The sequence below is a fragment of the Colletes gigas genome, unplaced genomic scaffold (assembly GCF_013123115.1).
Source record: "Colletes gigas isolate AHSC1104 unplaced genomic scaffold, ASM1312311v1 Colletes_gigas_Sc00002, whole genome shotgun sequence".
Taxonomy (NCBI): Eukaryota; Metazoa; Arthropoda; class Insecta; order Hymenoptera; family Colletidae; genus Colletes; species Colletes gigas.
In genome coordinates, this window is record NW_025106631.1 from 3984113 (window position 1) to 4010423 (window position 26311).

General features: G+C 38.3%; 3 protein-coding genes across 15 annotated transcripts; all 3 read right to left on the bottom strand.

Annotated features, from left to right (window-relative positions):
• Nucleotides 1-3299: 3299 nt before the first annotated feature.
• LOC122402989 (C-Maf-inducing protein-like) lies at nucleotides 3300-19035 on the bottom strand. 12 transcript variants are annotated; one of them, XM_043406312.1, is made up of 11 exons: nucleotides 18664-19035; nucleotides 12406-12498; nucleotides 10633-11998; nucleotides 9996-10548; nucleotides 8356-8541; nucleotides 6802-7391; nucleotides 6503-6592; nucleotides 6168-6420; nucleotides 5764-6021; nucleotides 5322-5622; nucleotides 3300-3850 (listed from the first exon to the last, which is right to left on the bottom strand). In XM_043406312.1, exons 3-11 carry the CDS (start codon nucleotides 11331-11333, stop codon nucleotides 3726-3728), a joined length of 3057 nt encoding a protein of 1018 aa, XP_043262247.1. In that variant the 5' UTR covers nucleotides 11334-11998; nucleotides 12406-12498; nucleotides 18664-19035; the 3' UTR covers nucleotides 3300-3725. The 12 variants fall into 12 exon arrangements, with proteins under 12 accessions (XP_043262247.1, XP_043262241.1, XP_043262226.1 ...); XM_043406306.1 differs by having other exon boundaries at nucleotides 12406-12705; XM_043406291.1 differs by having other exon boundaries at nucleotides 12406-14228.
• On the bottom strand, nucleotides 12297-26018 carry LOC122403054 (xaa-Pro dipeptidase). 2 transcript variants are annotated; one of them, XM_043406338.1, is made up of 10 exons: nucleotides 25624-26018; nucleotides 24723-24921; nucleotides 24417-24656; nucleotides 24282-24343; nucleotides 24168-24212; nucleotides 20551-20820; nucleotides 20022-20466; nucleotides 19798-19949; nucleotides 19549-19585; nucleotides 12297-12341 (listed from the first exon to the last, which is right to left on the bottom strand). In XM_043406338.1, exons 1-10 carry the CDS (start codon nucleotides 25641-25643, stop codon nucleotides 12312-12314), a joined length of 1500 nt encoding a protein of 499 aa, XP_043262273.1. In that variant the 5' UTR covers nucleotides 25644-26018; the 3' UTR covers nucleotides 12297-12311. The 2 variants fall into 2 exon arrangements, with proteins under 2 accessions (XP_043262273.1, XP_043262282.1); XM_043406347.1 differs by lacking the exon at nucleotides 12297-12341 and having other exon boundaries at nucleotides 19271-19585; nucleotides 25624-26007.
• On the bottom strand, nucleotides 21088-23278 carry LOC122403045. Its single transcript, XM_043406330.1, has one exon. It carries the CDS (start codon nucleotides 23276-23278, stop codon nucleotides 21104-21106), a length of 2175 nt encoding a protein of 724 aa, XP_043262265.1. The 3' UTR covers nucleotides 21088-21103.
• Nucleotides 26019-26311: the final 293 nt, after the last annotated feature.

Sequence of the window (26311 nt, forward strand, 5' to 3'; positions counted from 1 at the left end):
GAACAATTATTTTGTAACTTAATAAATTTTTGATTCAAAACATAGGAAAATTGAGTTAAAAAAAATAACGAGCTTGATCTTTTATCTTAAATAATTTTTTCATTTTTCTATTTTATAATATTAATACATAGCTTAGATTTGATATTTTGTCGAATGTTGAGAATAAAAGTTCTTAATAACTGTTTCGAGAACCAAAACTCATATTAGAACAATTTTCAAGTCCTGGTCTAGATACGTGTTCTGAAGCTGTTAAGAATTATTAGTACATATCGATTTGATTAATGTATGTAGGTGGCGTCACTAGCGGCTGTAGTAAATAACACTAACTATGCTTCCTTACTTTACGTTCTTCCCTTTTTCTTACGTATATACAAGGACGATCTACCCATTATAATAAAATCTTTATCTTGCGTGTTCCATCGAGCAACATTATTTACATATTACTATCTTCAGTGCCCCCACGAGCCGACTGGTTATGGGCCCAGGGACATCTTCCATTTTTGATATTCTGGTTCCTTTATGCGGCGCACAATGATCGATTTCACGAATCTAGATCGTCGAAACTGGAATAATGCACACTTAGATCATCAAAAAGCCATTCATTGCAGGCACAAACCCTATACCGATAGTAATTGGTGCAGCTGTGTCAGAAATAGACAAATAGAAAAAAACGAGAAGTACGAAACTAGGATTTCTAATCGGATACAATTATGGAACCTAATTTTCGGAAAGAGTTTCCGGGAAGCCTCTGAAACGAATATCTGAAAATGTTTAAAACGAATTATTTATATAAAAAACTTCTAACGATCTGTAATCGAAAATCAATCGATGCGGGAGTATTGGAAGAGTTTATAATCACGTTTGTTATTAATAAACAAGTATTTGAAGACAGAAATACACGAAGACACCATTACAACTTATCGGAATTCAATTTTGGAGCCAAATATCGACGCCACCTAGAAAACTTAACGAGAACATAATTTTGGTTCACACGACAAAGGAAATTCTATTTGATATGTATGTGAAATTTCAAGAAGATCCATCGATCCATTTTGTAAATATCATGGAAGCCACTCAAAATGATAATCTGCAGAAAACATGCAATTGAAATTATTATATAAAAATTATATCGTGTCGTTTGAGAAAAATTTGTCAATCTTCAATCTACAATTATATAATAATCTTTTGTTTTAAAAATCGTCTAAAATCGACGTCCCCAAATGGGAACTTTTCCCTTATAGAGTTAACGAACGTGGAATAAAAAACGAATCAAGACTATGAAGCGAAGGACAAAATGAAACTAACCTTTATTCGTAACATTATAAAGGAAAACTCGTATTGTATATCATGGATTATACCAAAACGTCGACGAACAATTTAAAATTGTCGTTTTACGATCTCCATCGATCTAAAAAACATTTTTCCCCCATTTTGAACAGGAAATACGGTGACACGGTTGTCACTGACTACGTGAATGCTAATTGGGGAGATTTGCTCGATAGGAAGTCGTATACTGCGTATGTTTTTGAATTGACCCAAGGTCCTATCCTGTGGAAAAATCGTAAGCAGAAAACTGTTCATCCACGTCGGAAACGGAGAACATGGCAGCGTCTGATGCTTGTAAAGAAGCAATTTATTTAAGAAGAGTCTTATTATTGTTGGTACTCCTCGAAGGCTCATCGCAATTCATATTGACGATCAGAGTGCTATAAAAATGGCGTGATCGCACCGAACATATTGACATCGAATACCACTTCGTTCGAGATGTTGACAAAGTACACTCATCCACGCAAATATTCGAACGCTTACGTTTATAACATTCAATCGATGAAATATGTATGTTAAACAGAAGTATTTTGTATGATACATATAACAAAGAAATCGGTTCTAAGACTACATAAGTGAAATTAGAAAATAATTCAACTCTTATACAATATATATTTAATTCTTATTATATGTATCATATTCTATTAAATGTTTCGGTTTAACATATATGTTTCCTTAGTTGAATGTTCGAACATTTGTAAATGTTCAAAAACACTTCTGTGTATGAGTGTGGATCATATTGTCATATTGTCAAAGTCGGATAATGGTGGCTGATGTGTCAACAAAAACTTTGCCAGGTGTCAAGCACAGAATATTATGTGCAAGTAAGTATTATTGAACTTTCTTCTTTGTATCGGAATTAGGGAAATTGTTAAGAATTGCTATTCTATACTAACCTGATGTGACTGTCGCCATGATTTCTCAGCTACTTCTAATAATAAGCAATCGATTCTAATTCCTGTTATAATGGAAACATTTTTTCATCAGATTACTGGAAGTGTCTGAAAAATCTTGGCGATAGTTACGTACCACAGCCTGATGGGTGGCGCCCCTAGTGGCTGTAGTAAATAACACGAACTACGTTTCCTTACTTTATGTTTGCCCTTCTTTTACGGACACAATATATTCATTTGAAAACTATAAATCCAGATGCCTTGAAAACAACACATTTTTGGGAAAAATGTTGGACACAAAAATTTCTTATTAAGCATTCAACAAATAAAAAATAAATAAGATATATTTCCCCCTTCTGAATTAAGGAATTATTGTATTTAACATTTCTGCCAAGAAGAAATATTTGGATTTAAAGTTGTCAAATGAACACCCTGTGTAAAAGGATGTCTACTGTTATAATGAAACCTTTATCTTATACGTTTCATCGAGCAGCATTATTTACTTATTAGTATTTGCAGTGTCCCACAAACCAACAGAAGCAAGTCCCTGTGCCACTGAAACAAACTCAATATATTTTCACTCGTTCTTGTATAGATCGAGTACTTGTAGAGACACCACAAATTCCTTCTCTTGACTATTGTAAATTTTACACGTGTCTTCGAACCGTGTCTTTACTGCTTCACTTCTTCAAACCATAAAGTTTCTTAGGCAGTTTGTTTCTTGGAAGTTTAGTGATTGCATCTTTCAGTAAACCTTCCTTTTTCAGGCTTTTATCGTGGTCCTAGTCACGTTTGTAATCATTTCTAACATTGATCATAAATTCACGAAACAAGGGAAATCCAATTTTGAACACAAACTCATTTTTACACTCAAACATATTGATACTTCTTTTACTTTGCTATTCCTCATCGTTGATAATTGAGTCGTTGAAAGCAAAAATGATGCAAGTCAGTTATTTGCCAATTATGATTTACAAAATGTTAAATTTGGATTGCAAAACCTATATCTATCATAATTACCTTCCAAAAAGGAAAGGTTCGATACAAAAATGATATAAATCAAAAGAAAATTGAACAGAATGATAGTGTACCTTCAGTTTCGGGGGAAATACAATTATTATTTTAAATTAAAACTTAACAAGTGGTTTACAAAAGAGAAATATAATTATTTTCGATATTACTGTAACTTACATAACTTCCAATTCATTCTTCATTATCCAGAAATTAACTTCTTCGACTTACACCGCTTCAGCTTTCAGCGGCTTCATTTTTTCGAGAAGAGACGTTTCCGAACCCACAAATAACGCGTCTAGTATTTACATCCAAGTAACTTTCATTGCCGATCGAATAGCACATATATACGACGATTAAAAAAAAAAAAATCTTTCACCGATCACGATAAAACGTTTCCTTCGATTTATCCTAATCACTTTGATGTTGTCTTTTTCCTTTGATGCTAGTAGTACTATTGGAATTACTTGGCTTCGCGCGAGGTAAAAGTTCTGGTCACCAAGCCTCCGTGTACCTCACGTCGAACTCTTGCAACGCCGGCAGACATTTTTTCAAAGACTCGAACGTCTGAACGGACAGTTTCGTGCTGTTCAAGTTTAACTTCCTCAGGTTCGTCAACGCTGCAAACGAGAACACCGATATTTTATATTTATCGAACTACTTATTAAATAGTGAGTATTTTTACAGGACATTAGTAAAAATAGAGTATTTAACCCAACAGCACAGACGAGGTATACACATCATATATTCGGTAATGAATTTTTTTCTAGAAAATGGGTAAGATTTCGGGGGTATGCCTATTGACCAAAAGTTATTGTAATTGACCCCTGCAAGTAAAAATAATTTTTTTAGAACGATTTGAAATTTTTTAATTTCGTTGAAAAATTTGTCCACCTATTCGAATTTTTTTCTAGAAAATGGGTAAGATTTCGGGGGTATGCCTATTGACCAAAAGTTATTATAATTGACCCCTGCAAGTAAAAATAATTTTTCCAGAACGATTTGAAATTTTTTAATTTTGTCGAAAAATTTGTCCACCTATTCGAATTTTTTTCTCGAAAATGCGTAGGATTTCGGGGGTATGTCTATTGACAAAAAATTATCGTAATCGACCCCTGCAAGTGAAAATAATTTTTTTAGAACGATTTGAAATTTTTTAATTTCGCTGAAAATTTCAGCACCTACCCCCTGTCGATGTTTCTTAAAAATTCGTTTTTATTTTTAATACATTTGTTTGACACTATGGAAATGTTGTTTAATACTGTTTAGTAGGTATTCATGAGCTCTCTTTAGGATGTAAGGTCTGCTCGTATACTTCGTCTGAGTCAATAGTATTTGAATGGAATAGTTTTTCGCGCCAAATCAATGTTTTGGCGGTTGAAGAAAGAAGAACGATGTCGCATGAGTCGCATCGGCGCGAACATTCGCGAAACAGTGTGTGCCTCGTCTCCTTCTTTTGCCAGTAAAAGTGAATAAGTGTGTATGAACGGAAAGTGTGAAAGGTAGAAATTGGGTGCCGACAATTTTATCTTAAAATTAACGACCAGTGGATGAGGCTCGTGTTATCTGTCCTAGATTGCTCTCAACGTGTAGGAGTGTAGCTCGCGGGAATTGGCGGTGGTACGACGCATATTTTCTTTCATTAATAAACGATTGTTTTTCATTGGGATTTATCGAACGATTATTGATGTCTCCTTTCCTTGTTTCATTTCCCAACGATTAAGAATCGGTATATAAAAAATATGGTTTACACAACTCTATCATAAGATTCCAATACAATACTTCTGTTCTTAACTTACATAGTTACTCCCAATCGTATTCGTGCACTGTACGGTGCTTTATTATAAGTAAAAAAAGCTTGTTCCTTATAAATTATACTACTCCCTGTAAATCTGATAAAATCACATAAGAATTACGAGTGATTATATTAGGAACATAGGCAGTATTAGGTACTTTTACCCTACTTTACTTTTTGATTCATCCATAGGGTGAATTTGGTCTGTGAAAGAGTTAATTTGAAATGCGAAACCTATTAACTAAATAATGAACTTCTATGTATTCGTGGATCAAAGAAAATGACAAAATACTTACAGGTCAAGGTGGAGATTCCTTTATCCGAAACTGGAGTCTCGCAAAGATTTAGAACTTGCAGTTTCTGCAAATGTTCGCTGATCATTTGTAGACCTGCGTCGCCGAACTGCGTGGCCCACAAGTTTAGATATCTCAGGGCTGGTAATTTGATGAGTTGTTCGGCGCAAGCTGAAGTTACGGACGTGAAGGCCAAACTAAGGCATTCGAGGTTGCCAAGAGCTCTTCCGCCCAGGAGAAGAGCAACATCTGCGTCTGTAGCGCGTACTGGCAGCGTCAATTTCCTGGGCCCGCCTTTTTGTTGCTGTTTCAAACAAGAAACATTTTGAAAAAACTCATTTGACGTCGTTCAGAGATACAAGTAAGACCACATTTATGGCCAGTTATATCAAATTGTTTTGTACGTTTATGTATACGGTTCTATAGAGTCTTACAGTTTACTTACCAGTTCTTGCAAGTTTCTTTGTCTCTGGCAAAGAGCAACGTAACGATTTTTGCCCGACTCTGTCGACTCGAGGGCGTTGACTATTTGTAGTCGCGATTCCTCATTGGGTAGCAAATGCCATTCCAACATCAGACAGAGAACCTCTTGCGCGGCGTCGCAGCCTCTAACCGCCAGAAGTACACAATCGTCTCGCGCCTGTTTCATCAGCGAGTTGATAAACCTTTTCCGTCGACAGCAACACGCCAACAGGGTTGTTAGCTGATCGTTAGCAACAAAAGTTCAGTATCAACGACAAAGGATAGTTAGTCATATTACGAAAAAGCGAAGGATCAAGAATTAGAAAATTATGCAGTTAGATTTCGTGAAAGAAACGATAAGATGTTAACAAATGAGGAAATTCGTACCATTTCACCGAACAATTCGCCCTGATCGGGACAAGCTGGGCTGGATGGCACAGCGATGTGGATCCAACCAGGTCGCGGTTCCCTGACTGGAAGCAGAACGCGATGAACGATACACCTTGTATCTTTTGCTAAACGCTTTATCACGCACATTAATATCGTCTGTTGGACCTCTTTCATAACTAAAGCCTCCTCTGGGAACGGCACTGGTTGCAACAGAGCGCCCAAGCCCGGCCGCCAGTCGGTATATTCAGATCTGAAAGATAACATTTTAACATCCGTTTACATTCCACTTGTAAATTATAATTCAGAAATAATTAGTACATTACAATACTTACGCCACATTCAGGACCAACAAGTAGCAATTCAACGGTGGTAAAATCGAGGATTCCTCGTGCGCTGGTATGGAACGCCGGGCCATTTCGAACCTGTAATTATTAGGATTACTAATGATTGCAATCTTGAAGAAGATACGATAGTAATGTGTCTGCAGACACGTGTGAAAGATGGTTTAAGACTGGTGATTTTTATAGAAGAGATAAGGAAAAGGAAATCCCAGCCCAATGATTGAAAGCAAGTTGGAAAAATGCAAACAAAAGCAAGGTGTGGATATAGCGATACGCCTGTGAGAACTCACCTGTGAAAAATCGCGGCAACGCAGACGGAGACCAGATTGGGAAGCACTCTGGGATGAGGACAATCGCTTCCGGGCCCATGAACGGACGCAATATAATTCCTGATCGCCTGTTCGCCGTTCTCGCTCGTGTACAGGGCGGCCACGAACACCTGAAGAAGTTTCCTCATGTTCGGAGACTTTCCAAAGTCGACCGTGTGCTTCAAGCATCTGGTGATGGCTGGACTGACGGCGGAAACTAAGGACGACCTTGGATGCTGTTGAGCCAGCTTGGCGAGGACTCTCGCGAGGCAGGCCGGTAGAGCAACCTTGTCGAGAAGAGGAGACACCACCGAAAGGGCAGTCTCCGCCCAGTGTTTTCGATCGTTTCGATTTTGGAACGCCTCCTCGGCCATTTTCTCCGATTTCTCGTCCGACTCTTCCGCCGTCGATTCCTCGAGGAGCTTCGCCACGGCTTCTAACGGCGCCGCGGTGACCCTTTCGTCTTGGAGCGACGTCCACAGAGCAAAGTCCACCATCGATTTCAGCTCTTTGACCACCACTTCCTCACGCGTGTTTAACGATACTAGGTGCTGGTACTTGAAAATACTCCTCTGAGGATCAGAAAACCAGAAAAGGGGTCGAATACAGTCATGATATCGGTTTCGGTCTTTGAAACAGTTATAAATACCGAAATGATGTTATAACCGTAATTATGCTATGTCGACTCGTCTATTTACGAGGCAAAAATACAATTATACAACCGAGATATGAACCAAATCTTTAATTCAACGAGCTACGGTATTGTTAGAAAGTGGCGCTGCCGTGATTTAAATTGCACACGATTTTATAAGTGTCTCGGTTATTGTATGCACTTCTTCGGTCAATGCATTATACTTCGTTGGCTTTTCATTTTTGCTTCCAACAGATGTTTACTGCTAGTTTAACAGTTTGCTGATACGAAAACAATAATCGCCGGACAAGGGTGAATTTGATTTGAAAAATGTTGGATTTGAACGGGCACGTTTGTACGAATCACCCTGTATATTACTTTATGACGTAACGCTTACATAATAAGCAAGAAATTACGTCGTTGTTTCAATTGTTGCAAACTAATTATATAATTACTACTGGGAAAACTTTGAAATGTGTAAACTTGTGTCGGCCGTACGCGTTTAAAAGTTTCTCAATAATAATTACATAATCGGCGCGCAATAATTGAGCCGCAACGTCAAGATAATTCTTTACACATTATTTAAATATTACGTCAAAAAGTAACATATTTTAACATTTATGTATCTAGCTCGAACACGTGGTTGCCTCTTTGCATAATGTGGCTCGATAGCGCTGTTAATGTTACACTTAGGACACGTAAGTCACACCGAGCGTTAAAGTTATTATTATCAACGACAATTACAACTCTTTTATTATTTTTCTTTTTAGGTTTTTATACGAAAATGGAATTTCTGTGTTGTTAAAATTGACTCGAAATGGACCATCCTCTCCTAAGAAATCAAACTTGAAATTTACTGAACGGAAGAGTAAAAATGGAAGGGAAAATTGTTCGAAATGATTTACCTTCCATAGTATCGAATGATACCATTGGTCCCTCGTGTAAGCGTTATTAGCCTGGAGAAGAAGAGAACTGTCCGGCAAAACTATGCTCAGGCAATTTTTGTACGTTGGATCCCATCTAGCAACAGCGTACTTTCGAATGTCCGACATATTGTTGTACGGTATTGGCTGTTGAAAAAATCCCGTAGGCTGAAACAGATAATTTTTCTGTGCTAATTATCCGCTAACGATGTCTCAAGCTGGCCTGTTATCGGTACATTTACCTCGACAATGTTTCTTGCCAATTACTTATAAATTCAAATCTCGCGCAAAGTCTGATTGACTCAGCCGGTCTTCGATAATTGCCGATTCGAGAAATATTAAAATTGAATAGAGTTCGTAGAAAAAATTAACTCGATCTCTTTCTTCGAAGCGGTTTGCAATTCAAAAGGTTTTTCATTTTTGCATCGCGTCACAGCTGCATGCATTTGAATAATTGCGAGTCAAATTAACAGTTTTCTACTTCGACGTTTTCAATCCTTCCTATTTAACCCTTTGCGTTACGAGAATCTTCATTAACATAAATTCAATTTTGAGAAATTGAAATCGAAGTACCGTCTAATTGCGCGAAGATACTTGGAAAATACGCTTGAACAATGGCGTTGGTGATTTATAATGCATCTTTAAACGGAAGCGTATTTTTAAACGTTATCAAAACTCGCAATTATGTTAGAAACGTATAATCTTCGCCGCGTGACGTAGTTTGATAGTAAGGAGGAAAATAAACCGCGATAACGAAGCCACATTGACAAAGATTGGAATACAACGTCAACGTAAAATACAGGGTGGTGCTAAAGTAGCGACAGAACCCTTTAGAAGTCTTTGCGTTTGGTAAAGCGTTTTCAACAGCAACGTGGAAGACCACATTCTGTTCGAAATTATGCGAATTACTCTTCTTACTATAGAAGAGAAGCGTGGAAGTTGACGACTTTGGAGTCACGCGACATTTCCATTCGGTAGTGCTTTACGAAGTTGCTCGAGGCGTTTATTATCAAAATAGGAGTTAGAAAATTCTGCGTCGAGCTGTAATCGACGTGAGGACTGGCTGGAAACGAAATACACAGTGTCGAGTCCGGCTCGGCGTACGTACTTACACGTGCACGTGCACGAAAAACAGACAAAAGGGAAGTGTGGATGTGCGTATGCGTGTATTTCACTTGCGTCAAAGCCGACCCTGAGTGTGTCTTGCCGACAGCCTCAGATTACGTTCACATCGTGCAAAAGGCTGCCCGATTCATTCTTTTTTGTGACCACCGGGTATAACGATTCGTCCCGACCTGGTTACATATTGTTCGCCGGTGGAAATAGAATGCACGCCTAATGTCAACAAATTGAAGCTAATTGATCGACGAACGAAACAATCCAAGTTTGAAAGCAGCTACAGTTACTTGGGGTAAAAGTTCGCGATATTGCGTCTACCCTATATGATTTATCAAAAAATTATCGATGTCGAGGATGGGTACATTAAATATTAAAGTTATTTAACGTTCAGTCACGTGAATAAAAATTTCTATTAGTCAGTGTACGTAATATGATATAGTTATAGAATTTACACCGTTTTCAAGATAAGTGGACCATGTCTCCAGAAGCCCAACAAAACTTACAGTTTTCGAAGAGATGCAGGTGTCGTTGAGATAAAGATGGTGGGTCTCCCATCGTCTCAGGAACTTGCTGGACAGTATCTTCCTAACCAGAGTCTTCGTGTGGTTCAAGAAGCACACCTGGATGTCCCCCTCCTCGATGGGCTTGAATCTGGGCCCGATGGGGCCCGAACTGGGACTGGAGCTCGAGGAGCCGCTTGTGGGCGAACACCCGGCGCTCTGTCTTTCCAGATTCGGGCAGGATCTCGCCGCTGGCAAGCAGAACGTCGCGTCCAAGCTCTCGGGCTTCAGAGTATCCAACCTGGAACCTTTCTCACCCACGAAGGAGCTTCGTACGTCCGTCGAGGGCGATTCGTCGCTGGATCTAGGATTGATACCCGAAGACAACTGGGGGGAGCTGGTGCTGGTCATCTCCTGGCGCATGGCGCCCCCGTTTACGCAGAGAAAGTTGTAATAGGGCACCGTGGACGAGGAGAGGGCGGTCGCGGGACCCGCGGGACTCAAAGGCAGCGAGGATCCTTCTTCTGTCTCCGTTTCCGTCTCCTTCTCCGACTCGCTGAAATCGGAAATCGAATACTGTTATCCATTCAAAACGGTCATGACAGCCTGTAAAACGGTAATTAACAATTATTTTTAACACCTTTTCAAACCCTGGCCGAATCCATTTTGCAGAGACGGGATGTCGTTCTCCGACGCGGCGATCGCACGGCAGCTCCTCAAGTTCTCCTCCGGCTCGATGGCGTCGATCAGGACCGACGGGGAGGACTTGGTGAACAGGGTCGTGGTGCTTCCGGTCTCATAATCGTCGTGGCCGTCCACGGAGGACCCGGGCGACTCGATTCCGATCGAATTGCTACCCGGGGACGGGGACGCCGAGAGAATGGAGGACTCCTTGTCGCAGGAGTTCGAGGATTCGGTCGAGCGGAGCCGGAGAAGAAGCTTCTTGCAACGCCGGTTGCTGTAGGACCGCGGGGCGATCCGATCCTCGTCGTCCAACAGCGTCTTCTCGTCGCTGGTCTCGTCCATTCCGTTCGCGGTGCGGACTGGCGACGAATCGGGCCCCGGGGACAGAGTGTCCGGGTCCAGATAGTCAGCTTTGATGTCGGGAAGAGTGTCCGTGCTGCTGCAATCGGAGAACGACGGATCCTGATCGATGTACCTGATGGACGAGCAAGAGCTCTCGCTGGCCGCCTCGGATCCGCGTCTCTCGCACTTGGAACTTCCCGAGGACTTGTTTATCGGCAGGATCATGCTCATCGAGGACGTCTTCGTCTTGCTGGAGGACAATGGGGACGCCAACACGCGGGACGCGCGTGCAAACGGACTTTGGAAGCAGAACATTCTCAGGATGGCGGTTCGATTATCTTTTCTACTTCTAATTCAACGTAACACCTTTCCCCGTGAAACCGATTTTAACCGTTCCCTTTCTCGACACGACAGAGTTCGGGGGGAAAGCAACGACGTCGACGACGATGGAAATTGTACCGAATATAATACGTGGCTCGATCTACCAATTCTAGCCGTTCCTAGAATCTCTCGATCTAGCTTCTGCGAATCTAGTTCGATTTAGAAACGGTCGTTCACTGCACGGAAATTATTCGACGAACGATAGGAAGCAGCATCGACGATCGTGGTATCTTTGGTCGCTTCGAAAACACGTTTATCGCACTTGGATCGCCCCGAAGCCTCGGTGATCGGTCGAGTCATGCTCCTCGAGGGTGTCTTTGTCATGCTGGACGGCAATGGCGACGCCAGCATGCCGGACGAGCGCAAAGACGGCCTTTGGAAGCAGAACATCCTTCCAAAGGTGGTTTTCTCGAGAATGTTTTTGATCTTTTATTTGCGTAATACTTCGATTGGTCGTCCAGGTTCGTCGGTTCCTCGACACGGCGGAAGTCCTAATTAAAGGGCCCGGTGTTCCGCGGAAGTTTCATTTTGGGTCCACTGATTTTTAATCTATTCCTGATGTTTTCGTCAACACTGAATTTGTATCGGTTGCCAATGACCTGAAAAATTTATTGCACCGTTAATTTGCGTGGAACATGTTTCATAATAAATTACGGCGCATAGGGGAGACTGATGACGGTTGTAACACTGTAAATATCTCAAAATACATAGTAAATATTAACACAAATTTTAGGTATACAATGGTTCATATTGAAAATTGTTCAGCGTTATCTTTTTTTCTAGTTTTGTTTATAGGATATTTTACACAGGCGCATCAGATAATTATTATATTTTATTTTTCAAAATAGTCCCCCGTGACAGCAATACACTTAGTACATCTTTGATAGCTATAAAGTCTATTCGGAGCACGCGTTACATTTTTCTGAATGTTCGTGAATGACCGTCATCGGTCTCCCTTATATGTGTAGGTAGATGTCGATCGTCGGCAATTCTAACGTTAAAAAACCTTTAGTCGCTTCGAGACCGCGTCCATCGCACTTAGAAATCCTCGACGACCTCCCAATCGTTAGAATCATGCTCTTCGAGAATGTCTTCGTCTCTACGGAGGACAGAACACCTATGGTTCAATTTATTCGCGTTCGAGAAACTTCCGATTAGCGTGATACTTTTCACCGTGTTCACCGTGGTACAGTGACCCAATTTCCTCCTGTCCCTTTCTCGACTCGACGCGACAGAATTATAGAAAAAAGCAATTGGTCCTAAATACGTGCCCCGGCGTCTCGATTTTAATCGACGTTCCTAGAATCTTTAGAAGCGAGTCGATTAAGCTTCCGCGAATCTCGTTCGACCTAGAAACGGTCGTTCACCGCACAAAGCAATTCAACGAACCAGGGATTGAAAAGGTTTGGGAAATAACTGTTTCAAACTGTTCGATATCGGTTCTTACCGAAGCTGCATCGGAGTACTTGAATATTTAAAGTATTTGTGATTCAAACCGAACCGAAGTGGTTGATTATCCAAGCAGTTTGAATATTTCATCAAACTCGAGTAAATTCAATCTGTTTGGATCAATCATGAATGATTCTTGACTTTATGGAAGCTTGTCCAAATCCTTTCAAAGGGAACTTTATTGTCAAAATATAATACTGTTGTTAAGTTTTACTCAGCTTGTATTTTCAAGTACTTGGACTCCAGTTTTTACTGCGACAGTTATCAAGAACCAAAACGATGTTATAATTTAAATGATGTTATAATTTAAATGGTGTTATAACTTTTAAATTTAATTTAACATTCGACATTCTCAAATTGACGAGGCATTTTGATTGTATGCAGTGCAAAATCGTCCAGTAATATTCTATGTTATAAAAACGGTAAAATGACAAGAGAATTGTACAAATTAAGTTCTTAAAATTATTATTACCGTCGTGTCGTTAATAAGTCTGAATCATAACAAAAATATCCAATCAGAATTAATATATATAAACACGCACAATTTTCTTGTCATTAAAAATGAGTATAATTAAAATCGTCAGCCTGATCGGTACACGTGGAAAGTGCCTCCACCAGTTACAACACTATTTCGGTTCTTCGTGACTGTTTTGAGAGCCGAGATCGATATTACAACGTTTTTCAATCCCCGCGGCGAACGCAACAAGAAGCAGAATCGATGTTTAAAAAAACCTTGCTCGAAGACCGCGTCCATCGCGCGTAGAACTACCTGGCGATTTATCAATCGGTATCATGATGCTCTTCGAGGATATCTTCTCGTCGTTAGGCAGTTGATTTTGAAAACGGAACATCCTCCCGTTTGGGTTTTCAGTTTCTTTCCAAACTCGTGAAACTTTCGATCACAGCGTAGCACTTTTCTCCGCTCGACGACGGTGCCCGGTGGCCGTATCCTAATGACCCAATTTTTCTCGGTCCCCTTCGCGATTCGACGCTGGGAATCGAAGGAAATCGTCCTAAATACGTCGGGGCGTCCGGCGTCCCGATTTCGATCGGCCAAGAGTCTCTCGGAAACAAGTCAATCGAGCTTCGACCTAGAAACGGTCGTTCACCGCCTCCCCCATTCAACACAAAGCGATACGACGAAACACCAGGAAGCAACGTCGAACGTTCCAAGGAGCCCGTTTACACGCGGTTCGTGCCACGAAAAAGGTCAAACATCGTCGGGCGATTTTTTCTTGACGCGTTGCAACGGATCGCGGCACATTTTCGCACGAAAACTCGCGCACTGGCTCCGCGAACTCTGTCCTCGGTTCTCTGATCGTCGCTCTCTCGCGGAATAACCCGAAACCGACGCTTCTGCGGCGCGACGGTGTTCTTTCCCTGCGAAACGACCACGACGACGACGTGAATTTCGACGGCTCCGCGGCGGTTTCCACGGGCTCCGATGGCAGCCGAGATATTCGTCGCGATGCCCCCGCGAGTCGATGAACGACGAACAGAAAGAGCAAAGGAAAGAGAAAGAAAGAGGGAAACGGAGAGAGTGAGAGAAAGAGGGAGGCGTGTTTCCGACGTGACGCTTAAATGTCTGACACGATTGTGAACAAGCAGGTGGGGACGTTGGGGTTAAGAAGAGGAGAGGGCGTCGCGGCGCTCGGCGTCTCGCGGGCCGATCAATGACTAGTCGCGAGCCTGCTTGGAATTATCGCGCTTCTGTCGCTACCAGGCCATCGACGAATCTCCTAATTTTTATACACTAAAGTTACTAAAATTTAAAAAGTACACTCCATTACAAGCTGACGCTTCGATTCTATTGTCAAAGTTCAATTTTAACGGTTATATTTTACACTTGATTTTTGCTTTTTTTAACCATTATTTACATTCGTAATTTTGTATATTTTTTTCTTCTGTTTTGAGACCGCCCAAAGCGTTTCTGATCATTTTTTTTTAGCAAGGAAATGAACAACTAAGAAAGAATTTTTTGACGATTTTTAACATTGCCTTTTAGCATAAAAAATTTGGGATACCCTTATAATTAATAACAATTCAACGATATTACGGAAAATACGCAGAATGGACGTAGATTTTCTCACAACCTGCTCACCTTATAGTATCTGCCCGAGGAGTCGTTTTCTATTTTTAATTCCTTCTGAATAAAATTAACGCATGATGTAAGCAAAATGTAGATATTGATAAGGTAACGATCGAACGACGTAATCGACGACCCCCCCGGGGAAATACTAAAGATTTTTTTCCAACGATAAATCATTCCTCCTAACAGTCGACGATCCAGCTGAAAAGATACTCGATATTTAGCTCGTATTTGTTATTCGCGATTGAATTTGTCCAGCCCTGTCCACTGGCACAATTGGCCTATTTTACATATTGACGTTTTCCCCGCATAAACCGACCGGTTAAGGGCTCTCCAAATGTTTTCAAACGCGTTAACACGTCGACTGTCATGGTGGTCACTGGGGCCATCAGGGCTTTACCCACAATGTGTCTTTAAAACGCTTGTAATTTTGTAATGACGTCACTAACATTAGAAATATTACGAAATAACATTCTCCATTGAACTGTCGAATATTTTTATTCGTTATAACGTGGAATAAATCTACAGAGAAAACTGGCGTATCGATGTTAATGGAAAATGAATACGTTAGAATGGCAAAATATTTCCGTAGTCGAACCAAACGCGAAAGTATTTATGTATAATCACCGACACGATTGACCTACTTTCAAAAGAAACACATCTTCCTCTTCTGCCTCCAAACAAATCTCAAGCCTCGGTTTAACCTAATTCTATTACATAATTCGATGCATAGTTCTCGTACGAAACGCTCACATTATGGAACATTATGCGAATCGCATAATGAAACGATATCATTTCGTCGCTCCTCGCCAAGTTGCTATAGATATACAAAACTTATCAATTTAAAGTTACAGAACTCGTAAATATTATCTGTCAACGATGTACGTTGAATTTGATCGAAGTGTAGATCCAAGGGAATCGTGTTCGTAAATCTAGCGTTGAAAAATTCTGGCACCGTTTCGAAATCGATCGACGGCCCGATCGCTTCTATTATACAAAGAACGCGCGCGTTGCGACAGTCGGTCGTACGAAAATAAACTGTCGAACGAAAAAACAAATATAAAAAAGAAAGTAAACGTAACTAAAACCGTATATCGCCGTTCCCCCACCCCCCCCCCTTTGTGAAAACAAATATCACTGTTATTGGTTCATCGACGTTTCGCGATTTCTAGGTGGCTAAATCACCGGAGGCGATCTACGGATCCGACGGTATCGTTTTCGCTCGGCGTCCCGTCGCCTGAAAAGTACGGATTCGGGTCGCGAATGTCGCCCAGGTCATATCGGCTCGAAGCAACCGCAAACTCTGCTCAATCACGCGGTTAACGCTTCCTCGACATTTCGAATCGTTGACACCGCAACCTCGTGACGGCTTCGCGTGTATCGGGGTCGTACGATGCAGCTGACTGTTGTATACAGTCGCCTCGGAAAACACAGCAGTTGCATAGAAAAACTCATCGTACACCAAAACTGAAAACCAACGTGCACGTGATGCACGAAACAATTGGTAGTGTGAGAAAAAATTTGAACAACAAATCGAGTTATTTTTAGTAAGCTTTATTTTCAAGGTCGTATAAACTCGCTGGAAATAGAAAAAACATTTATTTACACTGAGTCGTGAAAAAACGTGAAAATTAAATTCTTCGTTTCCAGCGTCGAGGATCATAACGACGCCATCGTAAACGTAATTAAATCATTGATACTGTATTAAATCATCGAGGTGATCTCGTGGCGCTTAACAGTACAGCAGCAAGTTTTCTTTTATTTCTACAATGATTTCTGTGTTCTTTGAAGAAAAGTAAGTAAGTTTACTTTTCGGGGCGACTGTATCCGCGTTACGTCAAATGTGGCTCATATTTGCAAAACTTGCGTGGTCTCTACGTAACGGAAACGAACGTAAATGCTCCGCCCCCATCTATCGCCTTTGCCTTGATCGTAAACTTAGGATAACGTAATACGCGCACGAAAGCAGAATGGGGGCTGTGCCGGCCGATGCAACAGAATAAAAAAAAAAAATACACGTGACTACGAGAAGCCAAGTCATTAACGCCGGGAACAGGTTTTTCCTATCGTGATTCAACTTTTCATTTCGTTCTCTGTCGTAATACGAAACGTGATTCTCTGATTCGACGCGTTCGACCATTAACGCGTCAATTGCCGCATCAATTTTCATTTGGACAGCTCTTGACGTTTGTTCGAATTATACCGCGATGGATAAAAATTCTCGGTGATTTCACGGAGTGCTCGTCATTCTGTGTATTCCTAACATCGATGATATTATTGACAAATTTACGAGCAATGTTCATTTATTGCAAGCGTTTTGAAGACACGTTGTATGTTTAAAGCGTAGGTCACCGGTGACCACCATGCCAGTCAATGTGTTAACGCTAATAAAATAGATAGGAAAATAAATCTGAATTGAAATTTCGTAGAGATAAATACCACAACAAATGTTACATTAAGAAAGTATTTTATTCAAGGATTTTAACACTAGAACTACCGACAATTATAGTGTATTTATTTATACCAAAGAAATTATAACGCTGGATACATAAAGAAACGTATAATGCAATAGAAATGAGTATTTATTCATTTTCTACCAGAAAATTGCAGTAAATTTTCAAAGATTCAGTCAAGTCTATTTTTTAGAAATTTTATTAGAAATTATGACTGGATCATTTTGACTGCTTTGGTAGTTCTAGTGTTAAAGAAACTTAACGGTAGTTTTTTAGGAAAAAAGAAGAAAACAGACGTTCCAATTGAGTTTGGACGTTTTAATTTCGTCCTTATCTCGGATTAACGTTCGCCAGTGCCCGTAACATGATAGTTTGCAAAAGTAGGGAGAAATAACAAACGATCGACCATGCTATCGCTTTTCCCTGCTGTGTGACGTAACATCACGGAGAACATCCCATTGTTGTTTCGTATTATCGTTATTTTCCTTCTCAGACTCGTTTCAAATGAAAGTATTTCTATTTAAATCGGCCTGTAATCGTCCATGCTAAAATAAAGCATTTGAAATTGTTGGGGGGGCATGGATCCTGATTGTTAAAATCCATATTCTAAAAAATATTATTTTTCGACCCGTTAACACGGTGACCAGTACTTCAAACTTACAATGTGTCGTTAGAAATTCTGTAAAACAACGGGTATTGAATTATTAAATATTTTAAATATGGAAAACTGGCATCGCAATCCCCGGTGACAAGCGCTTCAAACTTGTCATGTATTTTAAAATCGTTTACAACGACAGCTTGTAAAATTTGAATAAGATTGCTGTAAAACAATGGGTGCGCTATTGAGTTATTGAACATTTCAATTTGAACGAATGTCTTATAATGTTTGTTAAATTAATATCACGTTATCTTTCTTTTATTAGTTGTTCGATTAAGAGGGGACTCTTGTGCAACAGGTTCCGAAAATTGATTCGTTTTTCTCGTAAATCAAATGCAGAATATTTCGAAATTAATCTCTTGTAATTTAGATCCAAAAATCTTTATTTTAGTTTTAATGTATCAAAGTACGAAACATGAAATAGTAGACCTATCTGGAACCTTCATCGAACACTTTTTAAACGCGCCATTCTTCAAAATGGAGTCCAGGATAACGGAAAGAATAATCGAGTAAAGAATAAAAAAAATTATTTTCTGATTGAAAAAATTCAATCGAAATTAACGGATAGTTAAAAAAAAAAATTCATAAATGTCGGTTATCTTTAGAGCTGTTTACCTGCGAATTCCGTCTTAAGAAAGCCAGCTTGAAATTATTATCCAAGTTTGATCGTGTTTCATTTATTCAAAAAATAGCATAATTAACAATTCTTTGCATCCAGATGCAAAGACACATTTCAGCCTAAATAGACACGCACAAAGTCGCGGTAAAAAGTAACGTTAACTTTGCATAATTATTGCTTCGGATTAAAAAACCGTAGTTTTTTTTTTTTTTTAGTATTTTTGATCGAACCGAGTGTAATTTCGTAGCACAGTGCACACATCACAGAATAATTTACCGAACAAAAATAATACTGGACGACGCTATCCTTTTTCGAGCGAATTTTTTAACGCTGCGCGGAGTCTTCGCGAAGAGAACCGCACGCGTTCGCACCGCGGCCACGACTGACATACTCGATAATAAGAGTGTACAAGTTCCCTTTCAATAAAACGTAAGATATCGCATCCAAGGTTACGCTTGGCTGCGTTTCCTTTCGCCTAGCAGAAAATCGCTACGAATTAAAATCATTTACAATAGAAACCATATACTTAGAAACCTATAATTTACAATGACGTGTATTAGATTTTGTTTAACGGAGAAATTGATATACTGCGTAACGTGTGTGAGAAATAAATTTTTTTTTTTTTTATTTTTATTTATATTTTCTTCGTACATAAAATATTAAATATATTTCAATGTTGCATTCTATGCGCTATAAAAAATGCATGTAAAAATATTTTGTGACGTTGTATCTCGTACCACGGCTGTTGTTATATCACGAAAACAGAATATGTAACCAAACGGTCTTTGCTCGAAGTTCTTAGTTAAACAGCCGCATATATTATGACGTACCGTTCCTCTCGGTGATTGGATTCCTCTTTCTGCTGTCGGTTCGAATTATATTTTTTCTGGAGCCATCCAGTTCTCTATCTCTTCGATTCTGCAATTAAATTATACGTTCACGCTTAAAGAAAAGTTTGCAAAATTTAGAAAAAATACATCAAAATTCCTACATGTAACTTCTAATTAATTATCTAACTTGTTACATCTAATAACTGTTAGTAAATGAATTTTAGGGTAGCAGATAATGCTCAGATATAAATAACGATGTGATAAACAAGATGTTTCAATATGAAATTCGTTTAAACTTACGTGCGGGGCACGAAGGTCAAATTTCTAACTCCAGTGTCCGTTATAAGGACATCATCTTCGATCCTAACGCCACCCGTGCCTCGGAATCTTTCCAGTTCTTCAGCAACGATGAATTTCGATTGAACCGGATCGTTCAAAGCTGCATCTAACAACTAACAAACACTCTCATCTTTTCTATGCGCAACAAAATATACACATGTCTTAATTATGCTTTTCACACTTACACAATCAATAAAGTAGCATCCTGGCTCGATAGTTAAGACCATGCCGGACTGTAAAACACGACCGGTTCTTAACTTTCTCAATCCAGGAGCTGCGGAACGTTCAGGATGCCCATCAAGATATCCACCGACATCGTGGACATCTAGCCCCATGAAATGGCCAAGTCCATGGGGTTGGAAGATTTCGTTTAATCCTGCCTTCAACATGTCGTCGACATCACCTTTTAATAAACCACCTTCCTTGAGCGAAGCCAACATGGTTCTGTTCGCCAGAATGTGCATGTCTGTCCAAGCTACGTCAGGCTTTGCAGCCTTCATTACTGCATTACGAGCAGCTAGCACCGCGTTATATATCATTTTCTGATCCGGTGTGAACTTTCCATTAGCTGGAAAGCTGCACGTTATGTCTGCTGCGTATCCACAGTAGTTTCCACCCATATCGAACAGGCTTACATGAAAACAAAAATATACTATTATATCTGAAAGAGTGCTCAGAGTTTTTATTCTTTTTAATATAAAGATCAAAGCTCACCACATATCACCATCTCTTATGACTTTATTGTTGGGAGCACCAGCGTGTCCATAATGCAATATGGATGCGTTATGTCCAGACCCACAAATGCAAGTGTAAGATACGTGTCTGCAACCTCCGATAGAGTACACATAATGCATGAAAGCTGCCTCTGCTTGGAACTCTGCAAGTTCTGGCCTCACTATGTGCATAATGGACTTGTGAGCGTCTGAGCTTATCTTAATTACATATTCCAACACCTCGATTTCTTCTGCTGACTTGATGACTCTGCTACAAAGAAAACGTAGGGTGAACACTTCTAATATCAATTATTCTATACATGACTTTATAACACGTATTAATTACATCATAATTTAATCCATTGTATAAAATTATAAAATATGATCGCTTATCGTCGTTATGAAATATAAATAGCAGCAAACAATTCTTAATTATTTTATAAAAAATTATTCAATATCGTTTACAAAACATTTTATTTCATACACAATATATTATATGTACAATTTGTCCCAAAGTAAACGAGAATTTCGTTTAAAATTTTTGTGCTTGTTTGTTACAAAGCACCCTCCACGGTATCTAAACTTTTTAACAAATAAGACGATAATTTATCAGATTGGTTCCAAAGATCTTGTAATACTAAATAGTCCAATGTCATAACACGAAATCCTAACTTTCTGAAATGCCTTTTCCTCATCATCTGAGGTCCTATCAAGTGTCGTGTATTCCTACAATAATATTCTGGTAAATAAATCAAAACCACTGTATTTATATCCTTTTTCAACCCGTTCAAGTCAAAGATTGGAGTTGATACCATAAATGGATGAATTAATATATCAAGAATATAGAAACTTATGACCGGTAGTCGATTCAGGATCACATTTTTACTCAATTTGTGTTCACCCCCCACTAAAGATGCTAATGGTTGATATATCATATTGACTGTTCTTCTGATTCGTGCGTCTAAGAATAATGGTTTCTCTATTCGATTTGAATACGTGGTCTTGATAAGCAAGTCTTGATAATCCTTACACTCTAAAGACATAGCTGCGTCTAATAGTTTCAATTTGTTTTTTATACGATTAAAAAAGACAGAATGATTTCTCAAATGAAGCTTATGAATCAACTGAGAGATAAATATCTTGTCCAAAAACTTTACAGGATACTTTTCTAGATACGTGCAGGAAAGAAGAATGTCGAGAGCATCGTCTAGTTTCAAATCATGAAATTTCACTAACAATATCTCATCAAAAGTTTCCCAAAATTTAACAGCATTCGGTGGTTGTACATACAGCACACCGAATGGTGTAAGAATGGACGGGAGTAAGTGAATTGGTATATTCATACTGTGTTTTATAAAGTATTCCCCGCATTCTGACAGAATCTGTTCGTTTTTGACCTGCAAGTGTTTACAATAATTCATTATAGTGGCTATTAAATTCGAGTCTTCAATTTGCGGTGCTTTAGATTTCAAATACTCCTGCAAAGTACTTTCGATTCTAACATCAATGTAGTCTTTTGCATTTAAACTACGTACAAAGTTTATCAAGTCTTTCTCGCTGGATGTGCTCAAACTAATGCTTGCCCACTTACTGGCACTAATCAAACACTTTGTTGCAGAAACATCATTGTGAAAACAATCCAGTATCTCTGCAATTTGCGTACCCGATAATTTTAACCAAAGATCAGAAAGTTTCCTCTCGAGGATTATTTTCACCATATTTTTACTACGGTTAAAGTATTTTAGCGATTTGAACAACGCTACTAACGTATGCGAATTAATTTCTTGTTCCTTGAGCAGGACACCTACCCATAAAGTATCTATCGCTTTACGATACTTAAAATCTTTGTAAGCGGACAAAATTTTTATTACATTTATCAACTGTGCAGGCGTGAATTTCCCATCCGTAACGCGACTCAAAGCTTCGTCGCATATCCAATCTCTATATACGTTCCTAAGTGGACTAACTTTATCTTTCTTCAACGTAATGAGTCCCTGAAGTATTATTTCACTGTCTTGACTATTAATAATTAATTTAATCAGCTGTTTCATCACGATATCTCTAGTAATGGTATCAACTTCCAATTGCCTGTTTCTCTGTGCTTTGTTAGATTTTTGTTTAGACCAATTGTTCTCTAACTCTATAACTTTCTTCAGCCCTTCCAAAGCAACCCTGCAATTAATTTCATGCGCGATCTTGTTTTCTAACAATGAATACACCCCGTCGACTGTATTGAACGATTGCAATTCCTGCAAGACCTCTTCTATGTCTGAATCTTTCAGACACTCGAAATCAGAGCAAAACAACACCGCGGTACCTTCGTTGGTTTCTATATCTATTCTCCGATTAGACGGTCTGTTTTTTATCACGGCGTTAGTTTGAAAGTTTGAAACACTTTTGTCATGAACCACAGGCTGACTGTTCTTCTTGGTATCGGGCAACTTATCAGAATTCACAGAAGAAACGTTTCTATTATTTTTACTGTTATATATTGCTTCGACGTCGTTCATTTTTCTGACAATCAACGGCACTTCTTGTATATCCGGTCCTTCTTGTACAAGAATGCTAGTCTGCGTTAGAATCTGTTGACCAGCAAATTTCCCAGAATCAGACTCGTACCACCGTTTTCTCAGTTTACAGATTACGACAGACGGCTGTTTATGCACACGCGTTAGAAATTTTGCCCATACATGACCAGCTAGTATCATCTGGACAGAGCATACAAGCATCTAATGAGATTAGGTCTAACGATAAATCCTTTGTCTTTGTTCTATTTATTATACCTTTCTAGATTTCAACATGAAAAGAACATACAGCGTAGGATAACTTTTACAAAATATCATAGGAATACTTTTAGTTTCTTTACAATACGTGGCGCACGTATTCTTTGGAACTACTTTTCAAAATACTTTCAATTTAACGACTGGAATTCCGGTATTACTAGATCATTGTTTAAAAATGCTTCATAAAAAAAACCACACAAAAGTGGGCACGCGACTTTAAATAAATTAATTTAAAAAAAAAAAGAGACTCGTGTCAGATGTAAAGAAGGAAGTTTGATTCGATTGAAAATAATATCGGTAGTAATATCGATGTAACAAATTGTCAATTGTATAATCGACGGCAACCAAAATTGGACAAATTTCGTTCGCGAAAAATGAATAGAATTTTTGAATTCGTTCGTAATCTAATTTTCGTTTAGATTTCATGAAACGGAACATTTCATTATCAATGAAATTCTCGTTTTCGAATAATTTTAAATTTTTTATTCGTTATGTATGCATAAATTTCCCCCAATTCTGATAACAACACTATTCTCGTTCGATGCAACATTTTGAAAGAACTGAATGCAGAAACGATACATAATTGACATATGAATACTTGAGAATCGTTTTAAAACCGATATTTTTTATTGAAAACCGGTCTTCGAAATGCAAATATTCATCAAACTAACATAATATCGGTATTTATTTCAGTCTTCAGTAATAATCAATTTCGGTATAGTTTTGCTGGCATAATACCTATACTAAGTCCCTGATTCGATTTCAATTAAAGAAACGAATTATGTATACTATTTTAGACTATAAAATTTTTAAATTTTTACTTTGTTGCACTTACCATTCACATATTTCTGGATACAAAACATTATTGTCCACTTTAAACCTGAAAAAAATAAGAAATAAGCACAATTTTGACATAACATAAGAATATGTGGAAGTCATTAGTACTTACTGATTAATACCATCAAAATCTGCTCCTTGAGTTTGCAAACCACTATCGCTATTTGTCCCGCTCTGTAAGTATTCATAGAAGAAATTAAAATAGTACTATTTTATAAGCAAATAGTTATTTCAAAATAAAACTTACTAAAGTGAGTAGAAGATTGGCTTGCTTTGATTTTAATACTTTTGCTATCTCATCTGTGTAATAAGTCTCCTCCACTGCATACTGTTTTTTAAAATCTTCTAACGTGTGTAACTTTCCCTCCCAAATTGCATATTCTTGCGGCAATCGTGGTACAAACAAAATGGAAATTCCTGTTGACAAGTCAATAGCACCGTAACATCCTGGTTCTTCAACACCGAAGCTCCATTGAAAAAATGATTCCTATCAAAAGAAATGTATTAAAATTTGTTGCTTCTCGTCTGTTACACTGTAAAGCGTAAAAGTTACCTGTCTGAATGGCCACTTTATATCTGTGTCATTAAATGGAATTTCAATTCCTCCTTGGAGAATTATAAAACTACCTTCGATCGGAATCTCTGTTTTTGTTTTTATACGATCCACCAAACGTTTTCTATTATTTTGGAAAAGTGACATGGGCACTTTCAAAGTGTGCTCACCCCTTTGAAAATAGGATTCAAAGGTAATTCTGAAATAAGCGTAATTTTTGTCGAGGACGGTCGATAAAGTTACTTATGATTTATCAAATATGCGATAAACAGTAAGTTTTAACATATTTTATTTATTTATTCATTCTTCTATGTATATTAATTGTCATTGGATACATCTTGTTTATAAAAAATTTGCAGCGAGTATAACTTGTAAATTAATTTATAACAAAGCGTAAGAACAGTAGGAATCGAAACAAAATTCACACGTTTTTATATTTGCTTTATTAACACAGTTTCGAATGATAAAAAAAAAAAAAAAAATAGGACAAGTATTTTGTTATAACTTTATTATTAGAAACAGCATTAACAATAAGATTATACAATTTCAATGAACTGTAACAAGATAAATGAATGAAATAAATTTGTAAAATATTATTCATTCGTACGAAGGAATTCATAACCTCAACATTCAATGAGAAATAATATCGTTGAAAGTGTTTTGTTGATATTTTATAATAATTATTGTATCGTATAATTTTTGAAACGAATACAATGCAAAGGGAAATAGGTGAACAGAATAAGGTATCGAAGGTAAAATGGAAATAATGAAATGTGTCAAGCTCGATGGTTAATTGATCATTTTTTAAATGTCCTTACAATAATTGTATATTTGTATCTAGAGACAATCAATTTTTTTGCAAATGATGAAAAAGCTAGAGCAGAAAGTTGTCTATACATACAAATCTGTGGCTTCTGCCATGTTACTTTGTGTCACTTGTCAATTGGCTTGTAGACTAGACTAATATTCCCAATTCCCTTGCTTGGACACTGATTTTAATAACACTTTCGAAGTTTAATCAACGGTTTGTATGATTTTCAAGTATTAAGATATCCTTGGTTGGGTGTGACCGTTTTTAATCCAAATACTTGGTTCACATTCGACTTGATTATTTCTTATCTGCGACGTGTAACGACAACACATCAGGTGCGTTCGGTTTTTGGGCGCTTACACGTTATAAATATGTACATATTTGTCAATAGCGATTCGTGCTGGGGAAAAACTTTTCCTGGAAAAGTCTTCATTTCCGGCATCAATTGAGTTGGCCAGTAATATCGGAATTTTGAATAAGAAACAGGGCTTAGAAACTGTTATAATTTGTTTTGAAACAGTTTCGGATATCTATATATAATGTGAGTATGTATTTGCTGTTCTCAACGGTTAGATTAGACGTTGATTATCTTTTCAAGATATTCACAAAGTGAAAATAATAGCAATAAATATGGAACACTGACAGTCAAAAGTTATTCGATAATATACTTATTTCATCAGGACTATTTATCGATCAACGATATAATGTAATCTTAACAGATCCAGTGATCGAAAACATTATGTAGTACCTTTTACAGACTTATAATGGAATAAATTTA

Coding starts and splice junctions, on each gene's coding strand:
- LOC122403045 (XM_043406330.1), bottom strand. CDS start 23,278: ATGCTTGTATGCTCTGTCCAGATGATACTAGCTGGTCATGTATGGGCA.
- LOC122403054 (XM_043406338.1), bottom strand. CDS start 25,643: ATGGCAGAAGCCACAGATTT. Junction 19,586..19,797: donor TTGACCTTCGTGCCCCGCAC/GTAAGTTTAAAC, acceptor ATTTAATTGCAG/AATCGAAGAGATAGAGAACT. Junction 12,342..19,548: donor ACTGGATGGCTCCAGAAAAA/ATATAATTCGAA, acceptor GAGACCGATGAC/GGTCATTCACGAACATTCAG.
- LOC122402989 (XM_043406318.1), bottom strand. CDS start 11,333: ATGTTCTGCTTCCAAAGTCCGTTTGCACGCGCGTCCCGCGTGTTGGCG. Junction 7,392..8,355: donor ATCATTCGATACTATGGAAG/GTAAATCATTTC, acceptor TCTGATCCTCAG/AGGAGTATTTTCAAGTACCA. Junction 5,623..5,763: donor AAAGAAACTTGCAAGAACTG/GTAAGTAAACTG, acceptor TGTTTGAAACAG/CAACAAAAAGGCGGGCCCAG.